Here is a 23,923-nt window from a genome sequence, read left to right on the forward strand (position 1 = left end):
TATCTATCTATCTATCTATCTATCTATCTATCTATCTATCTATCTATCTATCTATCTATCTATCTATCTATCTACCTATATATCTATCTATCTATATATCCATCCATCCATCCATCTATCTTTTACCTAAAACCTTTCTTGCAGAAATTGCTAGTCTCTGGAGTCCAACTTCTCCTGTTCTTTATTAAACTTAAACCTAAATATTCATGAAAACATGGATGACTGTATTTTAGGAGGAAAAATGGACACCAATTTTTTTTCCTTTCCATCCAAACATGCATCTTTCAGGCCTTCACAAAGACTAGAGTTTAGTGCATGAGTAAAATTCCCTTCTCCCTCCTTTTACTTTTGTGGTGTTTTCCTGGGATTTTAATGAACATGCCTAAAGCATTCACGGGCATTAGATTTGTTCTCTGCTTTTGTAAACCATGACAGGAGTCTATATGCTCTCCTTGGGAGGGAGTGCAATTAGTTTCTTGGTCGGGGTAAATAAGAAAGTTTATATTTTTGTTAAGGGAGCTGTAGTGGCCTTCATTCACCTAAAGTGGTCTGAAGAGCCCAGGTTCTACCATAACCACAGAGGATCTCTGCATATAACACTATCTTATCTGTGTTCTCACCTTATCTGTGTAGAGAACAAACAGGTCAACTCACAGATTAAATACTCATTTGCCTCAGAAATGGATACCAGGAAAATAGGTCTGAGTTACTGAACCACAAAGCAAAGCTAGCCTTGACTGGGTTTGGTGATTTTTTACTTACTACCGATACTGGAAATACTGGGGATACCTGGAGAGAAAGAAAACAATAAAGAAAAGCTGTTAGAAATTTTTATTAGTGCAAGGCATCTTTAAGATAATATAAAAATACCAGAAACTTAGTACTTGATAACTTTCAGATCATTAAGAAACAGACACAGGGAAAAAAAAATGCATCCATTAAAATCATGTTGCTTTCATTCCAGAACTCCTGAGCTCATCAAAGTTGGAAAATTAATGCTCAACTTCAACAGCTGCTCCAAGACATCAAACATTTTGTGCTTGTCTATAAGGTTAATGAATATTTGTATGTGGTTCAAAACAGAGAGTGAGCTAGACTTATGCTCTGCATATGAAAACCAAATACACTCTATGTGGACCTGTGCAAATACAGACACATGTGCAGATCATACACTGTGTTGTAAGATGTGTGTTAGCTGCTGAATGTTACTTGGCACTTTAAGTAATTTTCCAAAACCATCATTTTTTATTCCTCCTCTACTTGTCAGATATGTGGATTAAACTGCCACAGAAACTTAATTGATCAGAATAATTCAAAAGTACATTAGGATGTTCATACTGATCATGGATTTCATTGATTTTTCAGCTTCCACTTTAATTTGCAGGTTGTGCTAAGGTGGTGGGACCATTTCAGAATGAGATTGGATTTGGGATAAACCTGGCTGTGTGCTTCATCTGGATCCTGATGAAAACCCCAGGTCAACAGGAGGGTCAGGGAGCCAGGCTGGCACGTTAAAGCTCAGCTGTTATATTGGGTAACCTTAGCATGTTATACTGGGTGAACTTAGCATGCACTGCTACGCACCCAGTGGCTCAGTTTTCTATCTCTTTGGGTTGTCATGAGGTTTATATAAATTAATAGATGTGACGTACTCAAAATATTTCTCGGCAGGTAGTATGTGCTCTGTCTTTACTAATTACCATCACTGTTAGATTTAGTTCATCAAGCAAACAACACTGTGATATTATTGCTAATGAAGTTAGCAATACCTGCACACCATACAGTGTTGGAAACCAAAGTTACACCAAAAAAAAAAAATCTCCCTAGAAAATTTGAACCGGTTCCTGGACTAAATTAACATTATTGCTTTAAGAGAATGAAGAGTCAGGAGATGTGTGCCCTCTGCTAATGTGGGTAAGACCAAGGAATGGGAACACAGAACTGGGCAGCATCCTGCTTTACAACTGTTAGCTGGACGTTGCAGGCAGGTGCTCTTGTCTCTTTATGCCTTTTCCTCATTGGGCTAATAATACCTCCTGCATGAGACTGCTGTGCGGATTGACTGAGATAATCCATAAAAATGTCTGACACATGGTACGTTGTCAATAAATGATAGCTGTTAATGAGCTGTTCAGACCTGTTCTCCACATTATGGAAGTGTATTAACAGGTGGTAAAAGTAGGAACCATTCCATTTCTATTTTCGTATTTAAATATGATAAACTGCCCTCTGTTTATTTTAATGAATCATTGTAACTTACTCAGAGATTTCTAGCTTTGCATTCTGGAAAACTGAGAGCTATGTCCCTATTTCTCAGTGGGGAGGAAGAAGGAGAAATTATCCTTTACCATGATTTTTTAAAAACCCTGGAAGGAATGAAATCTTACTTACAGTTATTGCATGCATTCAAAATCTCTGATTTTTTAAATGCACAGAGTTTATGGAGCTTCAGCTTCATTACAGATCACTAATCGACCAAAACTGAAAACCCACATTTCCATTTCTGTGTTTTAACTTTGTCCTATGAGCAGATTTTCAATCCAAATGATTTTTACCAAGGACCTCTGAATCCCTATCCCTATTCCATAAACTATCTTTGTCGCAGTGTGACAGCAACTTGGAACTGAATCTTTTTGTTTTCCCCTTTGCAAATCCCCTGTTGAGTGAGATATGATAGCAGCATCATAATTTTAGTATCAATTGCAGAAATCCCAATTTCCCCATGATTGAAAATCCTGCTCCATGGCAAGGAACTGCTTGCCTTTTGTAATCTGTCAAAGAGAATGGAAGTTAGGATGGCAAGGAAAGGCTTTTCATGTGTTTTCAAACTTACAGAAGGGCATGCATAATGCAAGGCAAAGTTCTCAGGGTACTGGACCAGGCACAGTGGAGAAGAAGCCTGCAAGACTGTTTGATGCAGTACTTGCTGCAGCTGAATACGTTAGAAAGATGCAGAAATGTTTCTATTCCTTTGGGGACGCTGGTGCAGGGAGAGACGTTCATTCCAGCTATACAAACCTCACCAAGCAAGGTCATTATGAGAGCCTATTTTCCTCATGAAGATGTTTTTTTATTACCTAACATTTGGATGCTTAAAATTCAGGCGCTTCCTCATTTTGTGGCTTGCAATTTTTTGAGGGGTTGCCAAGTGACTTTCGATTCTATGGCTATGAAATGGGAATTGCTTTGAAAAGATTTTAAAACTGCTCATTGGAATAAAGATTTTTGAAGTTGAAAATACCAAGCACCAAGGGATGTCTATTAGAATGTTTTTAAATGCTTTGCCCTAATGTTTCTCATTGTGATATCCAAATCCTTTGTTTTGTGTTCTCTACAGACAACTTAGGACACTCAACATACCCATGAAAGCCATTAAAAAGACTAAGAGGAAGTCTTAAGAAATCTTTCAAATTCTTAAGGGGGTAAGACAGGAAGGTACCATTCATTTAATGAAGGGTGTGTAATCCACAGAGGTGATTTCATCTTATAACAGAAACTGGTTTGCAAGTCACAGGAACAAGAGTCAAATTATGATCAGGAAAATCACCTATGGACATGTTGGTCATTTCCTTCATAAGGGACAATTATTATATAAGAATATCCTTATCTTTAAAGTTGAGCTTAGAAGTTAATTTCTCTTCACTCTTCTCCATCTTTCTGCAGTGAAACTGGCAACTTTGTCATTTGCAGTCACACACCTATTTCTTCAGGTTTCCAGGATCAAATTATCAACTGTTTTTTATGACTTGCAGGTTTGCATGAAAGCTCTGTGGAGACAGACACCATATTTTTTTCCTTCTGTCTCTCTGGTAACTGCTCAGGAAAATGCCAGACACAAGATATGTCCAATGTATACGTAAGCAGAAATGTATGGCTTGTTTCTAAGATTTCCATCATAGTGAAAGTATCACTTTTGGTCAAGGTATTGTTAGAGTTCAAGAAATGCCAAGACACAGAACCAATGCAAAAGCCAAGTACAAGCCTTTATTGCTAGTCTGGGCTAGGATCCAATCCCTGGAGTGTACTGACACAGCGTTCTCGCCCAGACAGGATGGACCCCAGTTTCCTAGAATCAGGGGTATATAAAGACATTTTGGCAGGCTGGGAAATTTGCATGATGTGACTTGCTGTTAGGGCTGGGTGGTCACAAGCCCCTGCTTGAGGATTTCTGGTGTAGATAGCAGTCAGTTCCTGGTGCCCTCACTTAGGGGGGTGGGGAAGGGAGGGTACCGAATCATATCTTGCAACAGTTTTACTGGCCTTCTGGCCTTCACTTTCCTTTACAGTATGAACTTGTGCTCTGTAAAATACTCCACAGAGATATTTCTCAGAGTTCAGTATTCATGCACATTCTTGGTTTCTTTGAACATTTTCTCCATTCCTGGTAGCAAGAGTTATGTGATTTACAGGTGCCCCCAGTCAAACTTGTCTACTAGGAAACCCACTCAACTGGATGGTCTGCTGAATAAACTCACTTCATGTTTCTCTTATTTTCTTCTTATTCCCTTTAGATTCCTATTTGGAAATTCTAATTTGTACCTGTCTTTTTTTCTGAACCCGTCCCAGGAGAAATTCAGCTTTCGTGGACATTAACCCATATACAACGCTGAGAGTTTTTTTGCAGTAAAGTAATATTAACATTGAACTATCAAGTTAGATATGATTTTTTTTATTATTTAGAAGGATTTTGGTGATGAGAACTGAGATTTAAGCTTCATTATCTTAAGTTCACCTCTGAAATAACTTCAGTACTACTAGAGAAAGATAAATAAATGATAGGTAGATAGGAAGGAAGAAAAGGAAGATGCCAGATTAAAAAAAAAGAGCACTGAAAAAGAGTTAAAAAATATATTCAGCTACCTTTTTCGTTTACAGAAAAGGAAAGTGAAGGCAGAAAGAGAAGCAAGTGCCTTGTCAACCCTTTTATAGTCAAGATGGAGCATGTAATTCTTAATTCCTACCTACTGAGACGTTGCTAATCTTGCAATGAGGAATTGAAGATACACACATGGCATCCGGAAATGTTCTGTAATAGATGGTGTAAGATCTTAATAGTATCACCTTTTTTTGGACTAAATATGCTACTTCAGTCAGAGACACGCATGCATGTTGAGTAAACCGAACAGCACCATGTAATAAAAAAAGCAAGATGGTGCTCCACTTAGAGGAACGTGCAGCTGTTTCCTCTTCAGCCAGCCCTTCCCACTCACTTATTTCAGGTTTATTTGAAAGGAATTCTGTTTCAACTAAGAAGATGAGGATCTAGCAGAATATAGAATGTGTTGGTGTCTTCTCTTCCTTTTTCCTCCTTCTTCTCATTCCTTTCTTTTTGTCCTCTTTCAATTTTACTGACCCTCTGCCCAGTAAATAATGGCAGGGGTGTTAGTTAAGGTTAACAAAGTCAATAAGACGGATGTTTAAAAAATAACGCCATGATCTTTTGAAGCAGAATTAATGCAATGCTAAGAACCATGACCCCCAACACCCCAAAACAGACAAATGAATCAAAAAGTCATGGTATCTCTGCACAATGGAATATTACTCAGTGATCAAAAAGAAAGATTCATGCCATTTCAGCAATATAGTTGGAGCTGGAAAGGACTCTATTATCTAAAATAAGCCAGAAGGCAAGAGATAAATGTCAAATGGTTTTAGTTACATGAAATATAAAGAAACTGGACAAAAGGTCACGAAAAAGCTAAAACTAGCAAGCTGACCATAGACCTGAGGTCCAAGGAGGACAAGAGAGAGGGATCAAAACAGGGGAGGGAAGAGCACCACTATGGTGGTGGTTCACTGGTGATATGGTGGCAAGAGAACTATGAGAACTTGAGAGGAGACACCTACTACTGTACAAAAAGGAGCAGTAATATAAAGAAATAAAACCATAGTCCCTCTTGAGACTCAATGGAAAGCTCTGTAAGAAGGAAGTAGTAGGAGAAAGGACTCAGAAGGCTTCAAACTGAAAGGAAATATGACTATTGTGAAAGACAATTTGAAAAAGCCCGTCTAGCAGAGGACTAGATCTTGTTCTAGCCAAGCTGCAGCCAGCTGGAGCCCTAATTCCTAAGAGTCAGTTGAAGACAAGTCAGGTGATGGCAAGGAAGCACTCTAGTCTCATTTATATTCTAGAGGAATTTCTTCCAACATCTTTCCAGCCTAGCTCCCTAGTCTAAACTGCTGTTAATAGGAGGTACAGTAAGCTATCTCCCAGGAACTTGAAAGCAGAGGAAATATGATTGCCTTATAGAATTATACTGTGAAATCATCATATAAATGATCCAAGCAGAGATAGCTAAGTAATATTACAGCAAAAGAGTGGATCTGGGACTTGAGTGTACATAGCTGACTTGACAGGTGACATTAACCTGATGTAACAGATTAACAATTCTGAATAATGTGTGATGAGAAGGTGGAAACCTAGAAAAAGGAGCATCCTCAGGCGGAGGGAGGCAGTGCTAACCCAGCCTTGACTCTGGAAGAGGGTGGGGAATTATTCTGCAAACTTGCAAGCATTAGGGAACTGGCAGAAGGGAAGCTGGTTGTGTGGTGGGATGGATGTGTCAGGATATTTCAGTCTGATGTTATTAACATTCAAGTCATTTAAATTTCCTGATCTCATGCTCACCAAGCAACCTTCCCATTATTACCTGGTTCCGCAAGGAGACTCAATTACAAGGGAGAGAATAGTGTTCATAAGGACTATTCTGAAAAGCATAACCATTATTTCATATTGCCTATGAATGAACAGCCATTTGTTCATAATTTATCTCTCCATCGAGTTGTTGGCTTCAAAAGGAGAATTTGCTCATCAGGTTATGATAGGTCCATGTGCTTGATGTTAGTGAAATGATAGCAACAGTAGCTCATACGACTGTGTGCTGGCTGGGCTTCTAAAGGCCTTACATGGACTCACTCATTTAACTTCTATGGCAACCTATGTGGGCAACACTCAGGTTTATTTTACAGAGGAAAGAAATTCAAACACCTAAGAAGGTTGGCCAAGATCAATTCCATCAGCAGGAAGGAAACTAAGATCGAATCAGCTTCTAGAGCTGGACCTATAATGATCACATTCTACCATCTCTCCATTAGTTTACACCTTGATTTTTCACCTCCAATCCAAACCAAAACAACACACAACACATATGTGTATACACACACATTTTCAGGATGTATCTACAATACATCCTGAACAACTTAAATGATCTGATCTAATCTGATGGCAAAACCAGACCAGAATACAAAGTTGTCCCTCATCATAGGTTTGCTGCAGAAAAATTAAATCATTGCTACCTGATGGTACCTGATGGGCTGCTACCTGATTTTCTGTTGTGGATATTACTACATGATATTATATGGACATTGTATTGCCATTTAAAATACTAAAGCTTCTGAATTATAAATAATATCTAGCCCTATGAGCATCAGAAAAGAGACAGTGCACTGTGATTACACACAAATAATTTGGTTTCTAACTTTATATGTTGGTCTTTGAGATGCAGGTTCTCACTTACTGGGCTCACCGAGTCAGGGTTTTGAGTCTGAAAGATTGGTATTTGGAGCTTGACAACAGTCAAATAACCAATGCAATGAAGGCCTAGGAAAACCCAGCCAGTTAAGCATGCTGTCTCTGGACGCCTAGTGAGTTCATGAAAAAATAAAGTGAGATCTTCTATTCTGTGTTTTCCTGTGAGAGCTCAGCTCATCTCCTGTGGGAGACTGAAAGCCTTTTGTTAGAGCCACTGAGCTGTGAAGGCCCATGTTCCTCTAAGCACTGTGAAATGCTGGCAAGGTCAAGGTCATGTACCTGCATGCACATTATGGGATTATTTAGATTTCATGATTCATTCCCCAAATCATTAATTCTACAAACACTTCTAAGAAATAAGGCAAAAAAATATTTTCATTCTTAAACTATAGTGTTTTATTTCTTGAAATCATTGAGACCAGAGTCCTAAGTGCTGAGCTGTCATGTACTCGCTGGGGCGGAGGTCCGAGGGCAAATTAATTATTAAATTTGAGTGCCTATGTTTCCTTTCTGGAAAATGAGGATAAAGCAGCACACATCTCACGGGGCTACTGTGAGGATTTAATAGGAGAAATTACTTCACAGAGTATAAAAACCTAGGATGGATTCTATGAAGTGCGGAGACTGAGGAAAAGTAGAAGAGAGACAGACTCATGGAAACAGGTGTCAAGTGCAGCCTAAACCACCTGGAGGACACAGCAGGTCACTGCACTCTAAACTGAGAAGTAATATGGAGACTTGCGCTGCTTTGGAGCTAAGACCCACAAGGGACCGAGTCTTGCTCCCACCCTCACTAGCAAGATTGCTCCTCGGTCATTAGCCATTTCCGTGTCTGCAAAGTGAATATTATAGGATCTCTTTTATAAGAGTGTTGAGACTAAGAATGAACCAATGCATGTAAAGTGCTTAGAAAATAGGCTGGATAATGACACGCACATGTGCCTACCTGAGAAAATATAAATTGGTCAATGTAAATTTAATAGGAGAAAAATAATAGAACACTCATCAAATTACTTTCCATCGCTCTGAGGAGTGCTAGATAGTGTGGAACAATTCCAGTTGGGTTTCTGAACAAACAAATGATGTCAATGTCAGACCAGTTTACTTGTCTTTCTTTGAAGAATATTAGACCGTGTGGGTAAGAGGAAAGCAAAAGATCAAATATTGCTGAATTGGCTGGGTTTTCTCTCTGTCTCCATGACGTATCTATCACTAGCCCAAAGAAATTGTTTGGAGCATCAAATGTCCCCAAAGGGTCTTTTATAGAAAACTATTAAGTGTTCCACAGTTAAGTTTAGGGAGTGCTGGGTAAAATAGCTAACTGTATGAGAGCATTCTCTAATGTTTTTGGTAAAAGAATGTGAATAGTTAAGAGCCAGCACAAGGTACAACATTTTCTAAACTGATTTAACCATGAAATTTTTCTTAAAAATTGTAGAACAGAGTTTAGGAAGCAGAGGTAAAAGGATATTATCTTTGCTAGGGTTGTATCTCCTAAAGGGTAACTATTAATTTTGGGGCATATATACATATATACACACACACATGTGTATATGTATGTATGTCTATATGTGTTTATTTATATATACACACACACACACACACACACATCACCTATTCATCACCTATTATTGCACAGGGATCAGAACTTAAAGAAGTATTGCTTGATGATTTTATTCATGAGCTTTACAATAGGAATCAAGAGAATCATGACTAAGCATGAAGCTGGGGAGACTGGCTACCTATTTGGAAGATTGAAATGAAATTCAAAGGACATTCAAAATAGCATTCTATCAAAGACAAATGGATGATGCATAGGAAGAAGAAGACATGTCTTCAGATAAAACATCAGCTTCATAGAAAAATGAGAATGATACCTTGACACACATACACACACACAGAGCTTAAAAATACAAAGAAAACAAACGAGGTTTTACATAGAAAGCACATGAATAGGAATATTACTCCAAGAATTATGACTTCTCCCTCTGCCAGAGGAGTGGAAAGTGTGGGGAAACGTGATGTGTTTTCCAGGCTGGGTGCCTTTTTTTTTTTTAAGATTTATTTATTTATTCATACAGAACTGGGTACAGGCCAGAGATGCGGAGGGTGAGAGGATTCACCAGAGACAGAGTGGGGAGCAGAACAGGCAGATCGATGAAGTACACTGCTGAGGGGAGCAGCGGTCAGGTCAGGAGAGGTCTGCCTCGCCATGTGGATCTCCTCCGGGGCAGGCGGGGATCGAACTCATGTGGAAGTGGCTTAAGCTTCTTTGTGCTGTGCTTTAACCCGCTGCACCACCAGGGAGGGCCTGGATGCCTATTTTTAGCGTGCTCTTCTCCCCAAGTGCTACAGACGCCTTGGCAGAGACCTCGCAGTGGACCTGCAACAAACCTAGCAAGCACCATCTCCCATGCCGGCACCCAGCCAGGTCCCAATTTAGGGCGCCTGAGAGTCTTTGGAGGTAGATCTTATGATTTCCTGACTTAATGAAGCCCTGTTGGTGAGCTTGCTGAGAGTAGGTAGAAACCCACCTTCCTATTCTAAAGTTACTGTGATTGATTGAGCTTCAGCTGAATCTAGAGATTACCCCACGTGGGTATTCTTTCGTTCTTTTCTTAAAAAAAAAAAGTATTTTTTATTTATGTATTCACACAAGAGCTGGGGTACAGGCCAGAGGTTTTGTGGGGGGTGGGTGAAGGATTCACCAGAGACAGAGCGGGGAGCAGAACAGGTGGATCTACTTAAAATACATTGCTGAGGGGAGCAGTGAGGGAGACGAGAGGTCTGCTGTGCCATGTAGGTCAGCTCCCTGGCTAGGGATTGAACTCGTGTTGCAGTGGCTACAGATAGCTTGGTAGTGCTAAGGCTTATCCCCTGTGCCACCAGGGAGACCCTGTAAGTGTCATTTCTAAACCGCTGAGGATCTGAGATTAGTAGATCAGAGTGAGAGTTGCTCCGATTTGACGTTCAGAATTCTTGTTTAGGTAGAAACACTTTTGGTCATGACCTAATATCAGGTGGCTTGGAAGGCTCAGTTAGAACTGTGTGTGTGTGTGTGTGTGTGTGTGCTTGTATGTGTGGAGGGTGAGGGGGTGGGCAGTGGGGGTCACACATGGACAGGAAGGAAAGTCAATATGAAATGAGAACCATAATAGTGCTAGAAGCCCTATGTTCAGCATAAAGTACCACACGAATAAATAGGAAGACATCTAGGGCAGGCAAAAAGGGAAGAAAGGACCGTCCATGGTGGCACAAGGGGTTAAAGTGCAGCACTATGAAGCTATAGCAGCCACTGCAGCACCACAAGTTCGACCCTCCCTTCCCCCCAGGGAGGTGACCTACATGGCGCGGCAGACCTCTCCTATCTTGCCCGCTGCTCCCCTCAACAGTGTATGTCAGTGGATCTGCCTGTTCTGCTCCCCACTGTTTCTGGTGGGTCTGTCATGCCCCCTGTACTCCAGTTCTTGTATGCAAAAATACTTTTTTAAAAAAGGGAAGAAAGATGAACATCTATGTGGAAAGTAGAGTTGGTGATGAATAGTTTGGAGATGAAAAGAAACTGAGCTCAATCTAGTTTTTTATAAGCTACAAAGAAAAAGAACTAGTTGGAAATTTGTAGACAATGGGAATACTAAGAAATATTTTCTACAGCAGTGAATCTGCCCAGGCATGGAAACATCTTAAAAGTAAAGTTATTTCTGAACATCTGTTTTGTGACAGGTGTTATGCTAAGCACACTTCATGCAATGGCTTACTCAATTTTCTCAAAATTCCTGAGGCAGGAACTAATACTGTCCTTCCATTACAGATGGGAAACTGAGCATGGGAGAGGTCAGTTTTCTTTTTCAAGGTTAGAAGCTAGTGAACAGATAAACAGAGATTCGATCTTGGATCCTGTATACCAAACCACTAAACTGTTCACTTCCATTCTTGGATATCTCAAAGTACAGGATGCTATGACAGAAACTTGGTTTAAATGTTCATTTCCATTGTAAGACTGGACCATGTTGGGCAGGTGAGGGTGGGAACACTGAAATCAACTTTGACTGACGTGTCCATCTCTTATTTCCCTATTTTAACAGTTGGAAACCCAAGTTGAGAGAACGTCGGCAACAATGGAAGGATGACTGGACAGTGGAACCGACAAAGAAGGGTGCATGCCTTTGGCCAGGGAGTATATTAGTGATCAGCAAGATGTAAAACATAGGCAGGGGCAGATCATTTCTGTAATAATATAACAAGAAATTCAAGATGGTCCAAAGTCATGGCTGGCACCAGAATGGGTTCTCTGTGAACATGTCTGGAAATAAATAAAAGCTCTGGGTAGAAGAACAGGGTCATGTTAAAATGGAAGCCGAGGCTTCCAGAGAAGCCCACCCGATCTGCCCATCTGGTGTCCCTGACACATTGGAGTGTCCTGAAAAGGAGCCAGAAGACCAGTGAGAACTGTGAAGATCATCCTCTTCCCTCCTGTCCCACTAAAGAGGCAGACAGCAATGAAAATGAAATCTGATCCATTTTCATTTTGGAAACACTTCAAGCTAACTTGGACAACTGTGGTGACAGGATTCTCAGGTTGCCAGTCAGAGGGTATCAAAACCAGTAGCCTCATGAGGTGCCTACTGAGTATGGGAGTCTATATCCTCAGCAATGGAACAGAACCCACAGTCTGTTAATAAAAATCACCTTGAAAAATCAACAATTTTGCTCAACAGACTTTAATGTATTAATTTTAAGAACTAGACTGTCAGGTTTTTCTTAACACAGAAACTGAATACCCTTACAAAGAGGGATTTTTTTGAATCTTTTGAAGGATTCTTTTTTTCTGCTTCATAGAAGTTTTATCATAATTTCATGCCCTCACACTCCATGACTTGTTACTTGGTCCATTACTCTTATATTTAACTTGATAAGGTCCTGGTTCCTGTGATATTCATTTTTTTTTTAGGTTTTGGTTTCTCACAGCTGCTGCTTTGAAGTTCCTGATAACATTCTTAGCTTTGCAAGGAGCCTGTGGCTTTTCAGGTTCTCATTCCCTGCCGTTCATCATCCTGCTGCTTCTGTTGCTTCTCACCTGAATGGTTATATTTTCAACCTTACCCTTTCTCTCCTTTTCAAAGAGGGTGTACTTTGGGCTTTGGCAAGTGGTTGATCAGTCCATCCATGGAATTGGGTGACTAGTGCTGAAAATGGCCATCTCTCGAGAGGATGTTTCCCTTCACACACCAGGCATTTTGCAGGGATGGTAGGGGAGCTCAATGAGTGGCGATGGGCATCTTTCTTGGCACCTGAGACTTCAGATCATGCCTATGCTCTTCTTGCCTACACACAAGTATCTTTCTTCTTCAGATGGTACCCATAGCTCTACTAGGGTCTTGCTAATGGCAGCCTCTATTGTTAGGACATTTGGGCATGACCTCAGCTGGTATGGAAAATGTCAATTATTTCACTGGACAAAGTTGGACCCCCAGCTCAAAATGGACAGGGAACCATCTTCTGGACCAAGCACCTCTCAGTTTACCCGGTATGGGAAATGAGATGGTAAACATTTGGATGGTTAACATTAAGTTAGAGTTGTGAATTTGAATACTTTGATATAGGAAATTAATTTGTGGGAGAAAAAAACAGCACCTCCTGTTTAACCCACTTGGAAAAAAAAATGCCCCTTTGATTTCCATCATTCCCAACACTTTTAATGTGGATGTTGGGAGACTGAAATTAACAGCTGATCCAAGTGCTGAAATGTGCTTACACATGAAGTGGTAAAATAGGGTGAAGGGCTTTAGTTGCATTTTTGCGGAGGAAAGGAAAAATAGTAAGAGGAGTGAACGCATAATTGCAAGTGAAAATGAGAGAACTCTCAGCTCATGGTGCACAGAATCTGGTGTTACCCAGAAAAGTTACTCACAGGTATTTGCAGTGCCTTTGGGGATAGGGAGATACGAGCCTGCACTCCAAGGTCGGCCCTGATAATTCTTCTTGCATTTCCCACAGTCTGGACCTGTAGTGTTGTGTTCACATTCACAGGTCAATTTGCTGTTGTCATACACACACACAGTGGCATGGAGATTGCACTTGCACCTGGGCAGAGAGAGACAAGAGTTCATTGTAAGTCAAGTTGGTCACCGAAGCTTTGCTCATGTGTCTCCTGAGGTTGGGGCTTTCACACCTGCAGACTTGAGTGCTACCTCAGAGTTCTTTGCAGACCTTCACGATTGTTTTCAGAAATAGCTTAGAGGCATGGGGTGGGTGCTGATGGAGGCTCCCCTCATCCCACACTCTGGCATTCAGTTGAGTGAGGGTCTGTCTGAAGTGCCCACAAGACAACTGTGTTGTGAACTCAAGGGTTCCCCAACAGGTGTCTGAAACATTGCCACTCAGGGAGGTTTGTCTGTGACACTCCTGGATCCATGACAGCGTCACCTGGGTGTGAAGAACAATGCTCTATTCTGTTTTTCCTTAGAAAAATAATTCTTCTTTGAGAGAGAGAACCATTCAAACAATTTGATACTCAGACTTATTTTTCCAGATCTCAAGAGTTATCATCAGTGTTCGCATTCTGGGTTCTAAAATGACATTTTCTCAGATCAGAAGAGTTTTTCTATCATGGTTTCTAAACAACATAAGGTGTCTTCAGATTTCCTTCCCATAGCAAATAAGGTCACCAGAAAGCTCTCTCAAAAATGGGTCAAACGACTCAGATAAAAGACACTTAAAACCCTAGAAAATAGAGAGCTCGGTGTGGCAGGATTTGAAGTCATTAGCCAAAGGCTTGTCTTTGGTACTTGTGACACATGAGAGGCAACAAGGGATATGCAATTTGCACAAACATGTGTTCCCATAACCAGAGTCTTTGACTACAAAATTGCAAAGGCCAAGCAGCTATTTGTTGAGGCCGCATATTGTAAATTACAACACCACAAGCAAAGAGTGCATCCCCTGGAAAAGTAACACCTGGGTTGATAGGATGACTGTGACGAGAGGTTGGTCTCTGGGCAGTGTGCTTTTCCACAAAGGACAGGACAACCCCCAGCTGGGGATGAAGGAGAAAGATCAGTCCACTGAGACCCCAAAATGCTGTGAGTGTCTGTATTTTTAAACAGGCAACGGGACAAAAATATAGAAAGTCAAGGTTCATAGAGACCAATAGATAATGTGGTGTTTTTACATCATTACTTTTTTTTGTGGCAGATGTCTTGAACCGTGGGAAGGAACTAATCACTTTCTTAAATAGGCAAATAAGATTCTTTAACAAATAGTGGTGGGGGCCCTCCCTGGTGGCGCAGCGGGTTAAAGCACAGCACTAAGAAGCTTAAGCCACTTCCACATGAGTTCGATTCCCCCCTGCCCCGGAGGTGACCACATGGCGTGGCAGACCTCTCCTGACCCATCCGCTGCTCCCCTCAGCAGTGTACTTCGTCGATCTGCCTGGTCTGCTCCCCACTCTGTGTCTGGTGAAGCCTCTCACCCTCCACATCTCTAGCCTGTACCCCAGTTCTGTATGTACAAATAAATAAATAAATCTTAAACAAAACAAAACAAAACAAATAGTGTTGGTTTCTGCACAGCCATACACAAGTATTTCTCTTGTACAGTGATGATCGGTTAGGACCAGTGACCCAAACTTACTGCAAAGATGTAAGGGAAAACTAAGACTATTACTGACACTGCTGGGCCTTCTTAACTACAAGGTGATGACCCTAAAGCAGTGGCCCCTGACCCAAACCTTCCTGGGTAAGGCCAATTCTCAGGTTTGCTAAGGGCCACCTTCAATTTATAACCCGATAGTTATATTCTACTTTCTGTATGGTTATATGTTAGAACACACTGGAAGGCTACTATTTAAACAGTACCTATTCAAGTAAGACATGTTAAATAATCTTTACAACTTAGCATTTGTACATTATTTTCAAAAGATCAAGAAAAATAATTTAGATATGTGAAATGCACAATATTCAATTATGAGCCAGGTCTCCAACAATCTCCTTTCTGTAGGGAGTTACTTGTGTTAAGTTACCTATTAAAGAATGAACATTAGCACTTTTATTTATGGGTGCGTTTATATGTAGGGAGGATGTTTGAAGTCTAAGTGATAGAAGCACCAGCTTACACTGATTTAGCATCCTACCTGGTGTTAAAAATGCTAAATGAGGAAATGAACAACATCATCTCAAAGAATATGCTGGTCTCATGTGTGAGGACAAAGGATGTAAGTAGTAATTGTAAATCAGATTCTATATCTTGGAACTGTTAACACTTTCATCTGTAGTCACCGTCTCATCTATACACAATGCCCATTTTACTTTATTTTGATTGAGAAAATATTCTTGAGTGACAATAAGAATATATTCTTGGGTGACAATGAGAATATCTTATTTTTTATTTTTTTTTCAGATTTCTTCTAATGAATGGCTCATCCTCATCTGTTCAAAAACTTATTAATCATTTAAGGCTTCACTCAATTTGTAATTTTTCCCTTGAGTACTGGAGACACCCAAGGTTCAACTCTTGAGATTTGATTTATCATTATTTAAAGATCTTTGTGTTTTAAAAATGCTATTGGTTATATAAAGTGGAAAACACACACCTTGTTCCTCAGTTATTATTTTTTTTTTCCAAAAACCTCTTCAAAGCTCTCCTGTTCCTTCTAGATTTGCCTACATGTGTCCTCTTTGTTTCCCTTTCCTCTCACTCACTCACTCACTCACTCACTCACTCACTCACTCACTCACTCACTCACTCACTCACTCACTCCATCTCACCACTGCCTCCTCCCCCTGAACTGCTTCTGGCTGCTGAATTCTCAAGTTCATTTTCAGAACCCTCCTCTATGTGTTCTTGTGGTTCTGGCTCAGCAAAGTCAGCCTAAATGGTGTTCCTTGGGCACTTTTATCAAAGTGATTCAATTTCTTCTGTGATCCTTTACTGTCTCTGAGTTATAGTCCTTGTCAAGAAAATTTGCATCATTTTATTTTCTCTAGACAAAAACTAAATATGCCAACAAGTGAGCTCAAACATTTAAAACATGTTAGGAGATTCAGAGACCCTCTACTGCATAAGGATTCATGTAACCTCCTCCCTCTAAGCCCACCAAGTGAAGATTTTTTGATTAACATGTTGGTAAGTCCTAGAACTAAATTTCCATCATGAATCTCTCTCCTGGGCTTCAGATTTATTAGCTGAAATGCTACCTGACATTTAACTCAACACATTCCAAAACTGAATTCTTTGGCTTCCCTTCCTCACTTATGTCTCCATCTGTATTTTTTTGAGTAAACTGCACCACCTTCCCTTTTCCTTTCCTATCATAGCTAATCTGTGATCACTGTCTTTGACCAAGTGCTGAGATTCCTCCTTCCTGATATTCCCAGATATATACAGTTCCAGCCATGGCCACTTTCCCAGTTGAGACCATCATCATTTATGATCTGATTTATTACATCACACAGAGATGCCTGCCTCTAAACCATGCTCCTCTCTAGCCCAATCTCAACACAACTGTGAAAATAATCACTTGCACAAAAATATCTGTCTCATTTATGACTCAGAACCATTGAAATATTCCTCACTATTCTCATAATAGAGTCCAAGCTCTGTAACATGACCTACAAGTCCCTCTGAAACCTATACTTGTTCATTCTGTGGCCTCATCTACAGCACTCTATATTCAGTTCTATAAATCTCACCTTCAGGAAATCTTATAATTTGCTCCTTCTGTGCAGAATAATCTACTCTACTCTTTCACCTCTTTTATCTGAGTAATTCTTACCATTCAAGAGTCAACTTGCAAATTTCTGTTTGAGGCTAGATGCCATTTGAGAAGTAGCTGCTGATCAACTACCAGAGCCACCAAGACACCTTTCCTTACTTGCATATCTGACACTAGGCAAGGCCATCATAGTTGAAAGCCTGTACCTTTTCTGCTGTACACAGAGACTTTATTGTAATTGCTTTTTCCTCTGTCACCTTCCCTGGAATGCAAGCTCTTGGGAGCAGCAGTCTTGTCTGCCTTATTAATGATAATATTCCTCACACATATCGAGGTAGTTGGCCCATAAAAAGTGCTTGAAAGTATTTGATGAATAAACAAAAGCAAGTAAACTCACTGGAAGAAGAAACTACATGGGTCTGTTCTTCCGTGTCTAGCATGACACTGAGCTAAAAACAGGCAATTAATAACAGACAATTTAAACTAAATCAAATACTCCATGATTGGGGCCCCAGACTGACATGTTGACTCATCATACGTTTTCATAACTAACCCTTTATTGGGCAAAGGGAATTCTACAAAGCTGGTGAGACCTTGTAGACCAGCTGAATTTAGTTTAAACTTCGGAGTATTTGTCAGACACCTGAAATCTATCTCAAGGGCTGTGCTAAGTCAGTGCTTGCAGGACCTAAGAGAAAAACACAGCTTGGAGGAGACAGAAAACACAGCATTGGTACATCCTGATTATTCAAGAACATGTATCCATTAGCTATAATTTGTCACACAATGATGACTGTCTTGGTTTAGTTGAAATTTCATGGAGCCTAGCTTGGGTTCTGGCCAGAACTCGAAATTCTCCAGTAGTGAATTCAGTGACCTAATTAAGCTTCCAGGCTGCCTTCCTCCGCCATTGTGTCACTCGGTGTGCACAAAATAAGAATGTGAAGGGGCTGAGGCCCCTCTGCACGGGCCTGTATTTGGGCTCCTTTCCATTTCCACAACTCAGTTTATTCTCATCACTCCATTCCCATCAGATGCTACAATCCTTTATTTAGAGCTCTTGCCAGAGTGACTTCTCCATTGGAGAAAAATGGATTTCACAGAGCGGGGTAATTGCTCTCAATTCCTCATGTTATGACCTCAGGCCCGGTGACAGGTGGAGGGCAGGTTCCGTGACATCCGCTGTCTCTGACAGATTCATTTTCTATTTCCATGGCACCTTCACATTAGGTGGGGGGAGTAACTGTGCACCTAAAACTCACAGGCTTCACTAGCCCTCAAATACCTGATGTTGCGGAGGGTGGGACCTAATCTCGGAATCTGTTCGCACACACAACTCCCACCACCACTGCAGATAGAACTAACTTGCCTCTACCATCAATATCCAGTTGGGTGCAAGCGACAAGCTGTATACACTGTCACATAAAGGTGTCGCTAAGGCAAACTTAAAACATCCTGTGAGTTCTATTCTGTGATGCAAACTTAATGAAAACCTGTGTTCTTGCTTTCAACCAGGTCTGCACTTCCTGTATTTTAGTGACCAGCTGTCATGAGTCAATTTAATCTTGCTTATAAAAAGGCTCCACCATTCAGATCTCTGCCACCTGCCAGTAGGTACAAAAACGCATACAGTCTGCCTGTTTTTTTTTTTCTTATATAATTTAATATATTTAGTCCGGGAAGCATATTATCTACCAGAATTTCCTGTGAGTTAGAGGTCTGTATATTTAGACCATCACTAGTGTTTCAAATAAAGGTACTGAGACAAAGAAGTTTGAAACCGGCTCTTCGTAAAGTGAAATAGGATGGAGACACAAATTTGCTGTCTGGTAGGTGAACTTGGCTACGTTTGTGCTAGGGAGGATTCACTATGAAATGAATGAAGTTTAAGCATCAAGACCTTGAGGAGGTTCCTTGCAATGTGTTTACATGGTCAAAATTATACTTTGTTACACTTTTAAAAAATAAGATGCTGCTGTTTAAAATTTTATTACTAAAGGTGTTTTGTTTTGTTTTTTTTTTTTTTTTAAACATGCGGACCCCAAGAGGTTTAAGGTTCAAGCACAACCGAATCTGGATCAGTCTCCAGTCATACCCTGCCTTGAGCTGGCTCGCTACAAAAAATGTTTTACAAGATAAGTTAGCATGAAGAGCAGAACTTTGCCGATATCTTTTTCAAAGTAATGAATTACAAAATGCTTTTAAAAAGTTTTCTGCCTCTGCAGTTCCTCCCCCCACCCCTTCACACTGACATAGAAAGTTTTGCTTCCACCTCGCTATCGTGTTTGAAATGGGAGAGCTGCCCTTAGAGGTGAAGATGCTGGAATCAGCCTGGGTTTCAGTCCTGCCTTGCCACTCACTTGCTGTGAGGCCCTAAAAGAGTGACTTAACAATTTACAGCGCCAACCTTTACTAAATCCTTTTAAGCGCCTGGCATTGTGGTAAGCATATTTTTGCATATTTCACACATCATTTCATACAAACCTCATGACAATCCTGTGAAACTGGCGCTAATAATTATAGATGATGCGTTTGAATAATGAGGGGTTAAGAAATCCAAATATTCCAGCCAGCAGAAGAGGGAGCAGGGTTTGAGCTGCAGGCAGCCAACCTCTAGCACTCTGCCCTGAGGAGGCACACGGCTGGTGTCTTGGTGTCTTCCCAGGTGGGGTGGGTCTCAGCTACCAGAGACAGCACATGAATGTGCTTCAATGACTGGTTTTAGGACTTGAGTAAGACTATACATGTCTACCCTTAAAACTGCCACGGGCAGAGTTATTCATAAATATTATTACTATTTCTGTAGTTACGACTGCTTATTTATTCCATAGTCTTAATTAAGTCTACGTGCTGTGGATAGCACTGTGAGAGGTCTCATGGGCTTGGGTCTCAGTCCTAATCGCCAAGAACTCCAAAGGTTTGGGTGGGAGCATTAACCGACACTACACAATGAGCTCATGGATATATAATCCTTCTTCCTTTCTCCATGTCCATACAGTATGAGCTGGGTGCAAGTTCACCACCATAAAGACTGCATTTTGGGCTCTCCCTGGTGGCGCAACAGGTTAGGACACAGCACTGCAAGCCAGCCACAGCTGCCTCAGTGCGAGTTTGATCCCCGGCCCAGGAGGTGACCCACATGGCACGGCAGACCTCTCCTGTCTCCCGCTGTTCCCCTCAGCAGTGTAGTTCATTAGTCTGCCTGTTCTGCTCCCCACTCTGTCTCTGGTGAATCTTCTCACCACCCCTGCACCTCTGGCTTGTACCCCAGCTCTGCATACATAAATAAATAAATCTTAAAAAATGAAACACGGCATTTCCCAGCAGCTCCTTGAATTAGGTGTGGCCATGGGACTACGTTCTAGCCAAGGAGCTATTCATAGGAGTGTTGTCTGTGACACTCCTACTGGTTCACAGGGGCAGGAGGTCTGCACTCCTTCCTCCACTTCTGTTTTGTTTCTCAGAACATGAATACAGAGTAGCGCCATCTTGGGTCATAAGGACAGTTACTCAGGCAAAAACTATGGTGAGTAGAACCAAGATCTCAGACAACCTCCATTGTAGACAGGGAAAGGTGGACGTAGGTAAGGATGTGAAGAGAGCTACCACTTCCTCATTGCAAGGAGAGAAAAGCAAACTTCTACAATCTTGAAGAGATAGTGAATGACAGTATGTCCCATATTTGTTTTAATTTCTTTCTGTGCATAGCACAGGTATATAAGAAGCACTTAATAAAAATAAGCAGACTATCACCTGTGTTATTTAGTACAGTCTTAAAAGTCCAGATCTCAGATGTCAAATGGGCCTGGTCTGGATTTGATCCCACAAGAATCCAGCTCTCTATGACTCGTTCCTTTATGAAAATAACTCAGAGTCTAAGGGTAGTTATTACTGGTAAGTTAAAAAAAATGTTTTGAGAAGATGTGTTTTTTACTAAACAGTGCAATAGCCAAAGGCTAATGTGAAATATTTATCTGCTTACAATATATATTTTTTAAAAGATTTATTTATTTGTGCATACAGAGTTGGGGTACAGGCCAGAGGTGAAGGGGCAGTAAGAGCATTCATCAGAGACAGAGAGGGGAGAAGAACAGGCTGACTGACAAAGTACACTGCTGAGGGGAGCAGCGGGCAGGTCAGGAGAGGTCTGCTGTGCCATGGGGTCACCTCCAGGGTAGGGATCGAACTCATGCGGAAGTGGCTTTAGCTTTTCAGTGCTGTGCTTCAACCCGCTGCACCACCAGGGAGAGCCCATGCTTACAACATAATTTTTTGAAAGCAGTCACACATTCTCAGACTAACGAAGAGACTACACATCCAGCCTGTATTGGATTTGATATTAAAGACATGTATGCGCAAAAAGAGCTGTGAGGATTCTAGGAAACCTCCTGGCAAATCCAGAGGACAGGTTTCTGTGTGGCCCTTGAACTTGTTCACCACATATTGAGTACCTAATACGGCTGATGGAGGCTTTCTTCTCGGGAGCTTTGTTCTTGGGAGAATTATTTTTGAAAACGGATAGATATAGACCTATTTTTTATTTTTATTTTTTGAAGCATAGAAATATATAGCTAGAAAATTTTCTCTTGGAGTATAAAATAAAACCCAAGATCTGGATCAGTTCATCACATACACCGTTATCTTACTTTATTATTATTATTTTTAAATATATGAGGCAATTGGTTTGTTCCAAAAGTTGATGGAACAAGGATCAGAAGCCTCCTTATACATTTAAGCAATGAATGACTTAGGCATCCTTCTGGCATTTTAAAAAGCCTCTAAAGGTTTCCATTTAAACCTTACTTGAGACCCTAACCTTACCCATAGTGAAGCATCAGATTACATGATTCACTAAACTGCTGGTTCTTTTAGATAATATTAAAAATAGCCTTTTTCTATTTCTAAAGCTTTCCAGGGAGTCTAGAGTACCATGATATAAAATAAAAATAGGAGCTTATAAATGTGAGCTAATGTATTGTCTGAGATTGGTGCAGGTATACGATGGTGCTCTGCGACCCGTTTACTACACTCATGAGGAATCTGTTAGATAAGAGGTGCTGAAGGATAAAAAGCAGAACAAGCTAATTAAGGTGATCCAGACTGCCACAGTTCCTGCACAGCAATCAATCTGAAGAATGGGGTGGGGGCTGGAGGTGGGGTGGGAGTAAAAAACATGTTAAATTAAAACTAATCTAATCCAAGCTCAGTTGGTAATTAATAGGTGACCTAGGTGCTTAATATATGCATGGTAAACTTCTACATTATCATCCTTTTTGAGGAAACAGGAAATCCAGTGGCCTCGACTCTCAGAAATACAAATGATCAGTGTTTAAGTATCATTGTATTGTGGGCTAGAGACAAATGGTCTGAGTTCAAGTCCTAAATTTACTATGAACATGCTGGATGTCCCCACTTGAGTCTTCATTTTCTTGCTAATAATGTGGACTTACTATTCTTACCTAGGGTATGCAGCAGCTATGAAGATAAGTAGGTAAAGAAGATGTGGTTTCTTGGCAGCCTGGAGCACTACTCAGGTAGAAAAGAAGATGAATTCTTGCCCTTTGTGGCAACATAGATGGGGCTGGAGGGGATGGAAATGAAGTCGGCAGGAGAAAGACAAATACTGTGTGAGTCCATTCGTATGTGGAATATAGAGAAAGAAAACAAAGGAACAGGCAAATCTAAAACACAGAACAAACTCTGAAAAGCTGACTGAATATATGAGGCTACTAGAGGAAAGGGTGGGGAGAAGGGTCATCAGGGTCACCTGGTGAATTATGGTAGAGAAGTAATGGGGTTTTGGTGATGGGCATGGTGTGATCACATACACTGGAGATGTGTGAACTACAACCCAAACATACACATCTTTATAAACTATAAAGATAATTTAACAAATAATACCTTAATTTTTTTTTCTTTTAAAAAAGTAAAGTATTTCAAAAGAGAAAACAAGATTAGATGAAATAACCCACATAACAATATATATCATAGATCCTGGTAGCTAGTAAATGGCAATAAAATGTGGCGGATTGGTTATCTATCTGAAGTCCTTCCCAAGCACTGCTCTCTTACCTTCCTCAATAAAACATGTGGGAAAACAAAACACTCTTTTTCTACGCTTGGCCATGAGATATGGTTCTAGCAAGATGTGACCAGGAGTCAACAATAGGATGTTGGGAAAGCTTGCTCCAGGGAACCATTTAAGCAGAATCACTCCTTTGGCCTTTCTTTCTTTCTTTTGGCCCTTTCTCTTTCTTATCTAAGCCCCATACTCAGGGGTTCATAGCCAGAAGCCATGCAGAGAAAGGAAGTTCCACTTAATGATGGGGAAGATGGAGGCTTGAAGGATACCGGTGTCTGATGCTATTTTTTTGTTTTTGTTTTTTTAAGCTGCAGGAACACCTAGTTGGAAGGCCTCACCTGCATTCTTACTGAGAAGACAAGTCCCATCCTGTTTCAGATAGCTAGATCTCCTGATAGGGGACAATTACAAAGATCTTAACATATTCAAATGACTTTTATACTCCTTCATTCTGTGGCTTATGGTATCCAACCACTATGTTAAATTTCATTTCTGTTTGTTTTTGCTCTTTCTGGAGCCATATAAGTGAAATCACTTTTCACCTATTTTTTTTTTTTTAAAGATTTATTTATTTGTACAGAACTGGGGTACAGGCCAG

General features: G+C 40.6%; 1 protein-coding gene across 4 annotated transcripts in view; it reads right to left on the reverse strand.

The window, feature by feature from the left end:
* The window catches only part of NTNG1 (netrin G1), a 303,066-nt gene that overhangs the window by 66,938 nt on the left and 212,205 nt on the right, over positions 1–23,923 (reverse strand). For all 4 annotated transcript variants that reach the window (XM_012730151.1, XM_012730152.1, XM_004689715.2 and 1 more), the window contains exons 4-5: positions 13,443–13,615; positions 763–789 (exon numbers count right to left, since the gene is read on the reverse strand). In XM_012730151.1, coding sequence (XP_012585605.1) covers positions 763–789; positions 13,443–13,615 — 200 coding nt within the window. The remainder of the gene's footprint in view (positions 1–762; positions 790–13,442; positions 13,616–23,923) is intronic.

The sequence above is a fragment of the Condylura cristata genome, unplaced genomic scaffold, assembly GCF_000260355.1.
Source record: "Condylura cristata isolate star-nosed mole 26May11 unplaced genomic scaffold, ConCri1.0 scaffold00026, whole genome shotgun sequence".
NCBI classification, from domain to species: Eukaryota; Metazoa; Chordata; class Mammalia; order Eulipotyphla; family Talpidae; genus Condylura; species Condylura cristata.